Source organism: Oryx dammah, unplaced genomic scaffold (assembly GCF_014754425.2).
Source record: "Oryx dammah isolate SB20612 unplaced genomic scaffold, SCBI_Odam_1.1 HiC_scaffold_28, whole genome shotgun sequence".
NCBI lineage: Eukaryota > Metazoa > Chordata > Mammalia > Artiodactyla > Bovidae > Oryx > Oryx dammah.
The window spans coordinates 7421351-7427350 of NW_024070212.1; the positions used below are offsets into that span (position 1 = coordinate 7421351).

A 6000-nucleotide genomic window follows, 5' to 3' on the forward strand; every position below is an offset into this window, starting at 1 on the left:
CTCCCAGGCCACACACACCTATCACTCTGTTTCTGCCTGTGCTGGACCCCACTGTGTGTTGGTGGCATTTGCTCTATCTGAGGGCATATGGTGATACATCCTGAGGTCCTGGGTGTCAGGACTTGGAAGCTGTAAGCTGAGACTCCCTTCTTCCTACAGAAATAAAGATGCTTGACTCCAGAAGCAGACTCCATCTGTTTTAGTTTCCTATGCCTCCTGTAACAAATTACCGCAAACTTAATGGCTCAAACAATAGAAACTTATTCTTGAATGTTCTGGAGGCTAGAAGGCTGAAATGAGTCTTTCAGGACTAAAATCAAGCTGTCAGGAGACTGGTTGCTCCCTGAGGCTCCAAGGGATGGTCCAGTCTTTGCTTTTTCTAGTCTCAGGTGGCTGCCCGCACTCCTTGGCTTGGGGCCTCCTCCTCATCCTTCTTTTGCTTCCATCATTGGGTTGCCTCCACTTCTGCAGTCAAATCTCCCTCTGCCTCCCTACTATGAGGATACTTATGACTGTGATTAGGACCCCTCTGAATAATACAGACTATTCTCCCCCCTCCCCTGGCCTCCCTCCATCCCAGCATCCCTGATGTAATCACGTTGGCAAACTCTCTTTTGCCATATATAGTCCCGTTCAAAGGTTCCAGGATTAGGAGTTGGATACCTTTGGAAGACAGTACTCAGCCTGCCATACCATCATCAGAGTGCATTCTCCAGGCATGCTCATGATGTAGGGAGGGCATATATTTTGCTTGTTTTTATGCGGAAGAAATGAAAGCTCTGTGACTTTTCAGATGTAACACAGACCTCGGGGGTCTGTAGCAGGACCAAGAGCAATGCCAGACCTCTGGCTGCAAATCGGGGCAGGGGGGCGGGGCACGTTCTCTAGCTTCACATTAAGGCACTATCACCGCAGAGCCTTAGTGCTGAGACAGAACCCTGCAGGGGTTTGGAAGCTGCCTGGGGCAATGCAGTGCACTGAAGCTTAGACAGTCCCAGTTTGCAAGAGCTCATCTGCAGTTTCCGCGTCTGGGCAGGAAGGTGGTATAGCCATAGAGACCCTGACAGAAACTCCTGGCCTCTCACAGCCACTTGCGAGGCTCTGGGTATTGGCTGGGGTCTGCCTCTGATGCAGGGAGTTGGGTCCTCACTGGGCTTTTCCAGGGGAAGGGGGCAAGTAAAAATGCCCCTCTCTGGGCATGGCACGCTAGGGCTCACCTTAGTTCTGAGGAAGCAGAGCTTCTCCGCTGGCAGCCAGGGTCCCACTCCGCGCCAGGGAATGAGATATTTTCCATCAGAACTCTGCTGCCCAGGCTCAGCCAGATTCTTCTGTTTTATTGTCTTGAGCAGATGAGCTCAGTTGTGGGGGAATGAGGCTTTGGCTGGTAGGCTCTGTTGTTTGTCTTACAGAGACCAAAACCATCCCCTCTCTGTCAGACCAGGACCTAATAAACCCCACACAGAGATGCCTGAACCCTGCCAATTGCACCCAACTGTGCGGCCTGCCTGGGAAACAATGTTTATCCTGCTTTCAGACGCCTGGCTGCCCCAGGCGCAGGGCCAAGGGCACAGTGCCTGCCCCATCCTGCCAGCTCAGACCACTAATGGGGGAGCAGGAGGGATGGAACAGATTGGAACAGTTTGGAAACAGGGGTGGCCTGGAGTTGAGAGGGCCCTGAATCTGCTCTTTGGTCCGTATGAGTGTCAGGGGCAGAGCCCTCTCATCGCTGCTGCCCATCTGTGAGCCAGTGTGATGGCAGGTTGGGGAGCGGGTGTTCTGCTGGTCCCAGCTGCCAGGAGGAGGAAGAGTGTGAAGTCGAAGTGTTAGCTGCTCATTCGTGTCCGACTCTCTGCGACTCCACGGACTGTAGCCCGGCAGGTTTCTCTGTCCGTGGAATTCTCCTGATAAGAATACTGGAGTGGGTAGGCATTCCCTTCTCCAGGGGATCTTCCTGACCCAGGGATCGAACCCAGGTCTTCTACATTGTAGGCGGATTCTTATCATCTAAGGCACCAGAGAGGAGGAGGAAGTTGTAAAAGCTGGCTTAATCAGCTCCTCCCACTCCCGTCTCCTTCATAACCCATTAGTGCAGAGAGGAAAAGAGCAAAAAGACATGCTCTCAGTAAGTGGTCACGGTATTTTAGTATCGTTCGGGGCCATCTTCAATATAATAATACTGCATAGTAAGCACGGAGAAGGCAATGGCAACCCACTCCAGTGTTCTTGCCTGGAGAATCCCAGGGACAGGGTAGCCTGGTGGGCTGCCGTCTATGGGGTCGCACAGAGTCGGACACGACTGAAGCGACTTAGCAGCAGCAGCTTAGTAAGCATGCAGGCAGGCTTTCGATTTGATTCAGAACCCAGCATGGCTATGGGGCTTCGCAGGTGGCACAGTGGTAGAGAATCCGCCTGCCAGTGCAGGAGATGCAAGAGATGGGGTTGTGATCCCTTGGGCAGGAAGATGCCCCGGAGGAGGAAACAGCAACCCACTCCAGTATTCTTGCCTGGAGAATCCCATGGACAGAGGGGCCTGGCGGGCTACAGTCTGTGGGATCGTAGAGTCAAACATGACTGAGCAACTGAGCACACACACACACACACGCACACAACATGATTCTAGTGGCCTTTGAGGACTTCGCAGGGGGTCAGGAGGGCATGGCAGAGTGCCTGTCCTGCTAAAGCAGACCTGACCTTTGAAGGAGGCTCCTTCAGCCCAGAACAAGCTCCTTCTGTGGGAACTCGGTCCCAGGCCTCTCCAATTCCCAGAATGGGGTCCAGGCACCCTGCTCACAGGGGCGTAGGCTTGAGGACAGCTCTCTCGGGCCCAGCAGGTGGGTCTCGGGGACATGGTGCCCACTGCACAGGCGGGGCTGCTCTCTGCTGCTCGTTTGGGCCAACCGCCTTGGGGCCCCTTGGCTGGGAAGCTCTGTGCTCCTGGTCTGGCAGGGTCCCCTCCTCTGGCCACCTTTCTCATGCTGCCGTGTGTTCACCCAAGTTTCAGAGCCGCTGCCCAGCGCCCACGGCCTGTAGACACTGTGCTCTGAGGACCAAGGACACAAAGGGGACAGCCATTCCTCCCCCCTGGGGTTCATGCTTGAAGTGGGGATGGGCATGTCAAAACAGAAGGGGACCTGTCCTGTAAGAGAGGTGCATTCACAGTACTGTGGGAGCAGGATCCATCCAGTGGGGGATAGAATGGTTTTTCACAGGAGAAAGTGGTGTCAGAAAAGCACATGGGAGCTTAGATCCCTGACGGATGAGTTTGTAGGACTGAGAAGAGGTCAGCAGGAGCAAAGCGTGGTGGCGTGAATGTGGCCCAGGATGGTGGCAGTAGATGGCTTCCTAAGAGTAGACTATAGGATAAAGAGGGAGCTTCCCAGGTGGTGCTAGTGGTAAAGAACCTGCCTGCCAACGCAGGGGACAGATGAGATGCAGGTTCGATCCCCGGGTCAGGAAAATCTCCTGGTGTCAGAGATGGCACCCCGCTCCAGTATCCTTGCCCAAAGAATCCCATGGACAGAGGAGCCTGGTGGGCTACAGTCCATGGGGTCCCAAAGAGTCGGACACAACTGAGTGGCTGAGCACACCTCGGATAGATGAGAGGAACAGCAGGGGAGGATGCTGAGCAAACATCTGGTGGCAGGTTGATTACACAGGACTGTAGAAGCCTGTGGAGGGGTTCAGACTCCAGGACGGGCAGCCAGCAAGGGGCCTAGGGGTGGGGCATTCTTCGATCAGCCTAACCCCTCCATCCCCCTCTCCTCCATCAGGAAGGTGCAAGGACACCCTCTCCACCATCACAGGGCCGACTACGCAAAACACGTATGGGCGGAATGAGGGGGCCTGGATGAAGGACCCCCTGGCCAAAGATGAGCGGATTTACGTAACCAATTATTACTATGGCAACACCCTGGTAGAGTTCCGGAACCTGGAGAACTTCAAACAAGGTATGTGCTACAGGTCCAGCTCAAGGGAGGGTCTTCCTTCTCCACTGTCCTCTGTTTTAATCATGACCACATCACCCAAGCTGGAGACAGTGGATAAGAAGGGCAAAACCTTCTTCTGATGGTAAAAGGCACTTCTAGCAACAGGATGTCCCTCTTCCACACCCCCTTTCATCTTCCAGCCCCTGAGACATGGGACAACCTGAAGTCCGGTCCAGAAGACAGCAGTGATACATCTTCCCTTTCCCGTGGCCCTAGACTGTTTACAAACCATGTTAATGTATGTTGGCGTCTGGATCCTTGTAGTAGCTCAATGAGGGGAACAGGAATCGTCATTTATAAATGACAGATGAGGGTGCCTCACACAAGTAGGAAGTGGCAGAGCCAAGACACAAACCCAGGGCTCCAGAGCCTAAGGCCATGGCACATCGCCTCCCTTTGGGCCGCCCCCTGCCCTCCCCGCCTGGCGGCTGTCACTGCACCTTCACCCTGAAGCCTCCCGCCTTCTCACCGCCCGCAGGTCGCTGGAGCAATTCCTACAAGCTCCCCTACAGCTGGATTGGCACGGGCCACGTGGTGTACAACGGCGCCTTCTACTACAACCGGGCCTTCACCCGCAACATCATCAAGTACGACCTGAAGCAGCGCTACGTGGCCGCCTGGGCCATGCTCCACGACGTAGCCTATGAGGAGGCCACGCCCTGGCGGTGGCAGGGCCACTCGGACGTGGACTTTGCTGTGGACGAGAATGGGCTGTGGCTCATCTACCCGGCCCTGGACGACGAGGGCTTCAGCCAGGAGGTCATCGTGCTGAGCAAGCTCAACGCCGTGGACCTGAGCACGCAGAAGGAGACCACGTGGCGCACGGGGCTCCGGAGGAACCTCTACGGCAACTGCTTTGTCATCTGCGGGGTGCTGTACGCCGTGGACAGCCACAACCAGCGCAACGCCAACATCTCCTACGCCTTCGACACCCACACCAACACCCAGATCGTCCCCAGGCTGCTCTTTGAGAATGAGTACTCCTACACCACCCAGATAGACTACAACCCCAAGGACCGCCTGCTCTATGCCTGGGACAACGGCCACCAGGTCACCTATCACGTCATCTTTGCCTACTGACACCCCTGTCCCCACAAGCAGAAGTGCAGAGGGGCTACTGGCACCTTGTGTGTGTTTGTGTGTGTGTGTGTGTGTGTGTGTGTGTGTGTGCATGTGTTGTTTAAAAAATATATATTATTTTGTATAATATTGCAAATGTAAAATGACATTTTGGGTCTATTTTTTTCTATGTGGATTGTAGATCAATCCATTCGTGTATGTGCTGGTCTCACCCTCCATGGTTTATATTTTTGTGCAAATCAACTTCTCCTTTTGACCAGTAACCACCTTCCTTCAAACCCTCAACCCCCTCCAGCTTCCTGATCTCCATCTGAGAAGGTTTCGTCATCAGGGTCTTGTAGGCAGATGGCACCAGGAGCAGGAGTGAAGGAGGCAAGAAAGAAGTGCTAAGGGGCGGGAAATTTTTTTTATGTATTGGAGAAGTTTTTGAAGGAAAAAAAAAACCATAAAAAATGCTTTTTTTTTAAAATAAAGAAGAAATTAAAAATCACCCCAAATGCGTTTTTATTTAGCACTGCTATGTCTGACAGGATTATATGCCTCCCCCAGAAGGAGATGAGTCTATGTTTCACAGAACCATCCTCATGCTGAGCTGCTCCCAGGCAGCTCCTCTCCCTCCTAATGCGGGGCTCCTCTGGGGAGCTGGGGGTGCAGTTCGGGATGAGCTGGCCCCCACGGCACTTGCTCTGTGGCGTTGATCCCTCCCCGGCTCTTCCACCGTCACACCAGCTTCCTTGATCTGTTCGGCTTTTCTTCTAGTCATTACCCAAGATGTAGGAACCTGTTCATTCCTTCGTCTTCCTCCATGTAGTCTGGTGGTTGGCACCATTGAAAATATAAAGCTGAGTGTGACCTTCACCCTGTACTTCTTAAGAAGCTTACAGACAATCAATTTCCCCCTTCCCTACAGTCCTCTCCTCTGCCGATCCGGAAC

At 53.7% G+C, this 6000-nt stretch overlaps 1 protein-coding gene across 4 annotated transcripts in view; it reads left to right on the plus strand.

Moving 5' to 3' along the window:
* OLFML2B (olfactomedin like 2B) overlaps positions 1–5528 on the plus strand; it is a 47628-nt gene extending 42100 nt beyond the window's left edge. For all 4 annotated transcript variants that reach the window (XM_040230016.1, XM_040230015.1, XM_040230017.1 and 1 more), the window contains exons 7-8: positions 3771–3947; positions 4465–5528. In XM_040230016.1, the coding sequence (XP_040085950.1) occupies positions 3771–3947; positions 4465–5066 (779 nt within the window). In that variant the 3' untranslated portion in view covers positions 5067–5528. The remainder of the gene's footprint in view (positions 1–3770; positions 3948–4464) is intronic.
* The last annotated feature ends 472 nt before the right edge of the window (positions 5529–6000 follow it).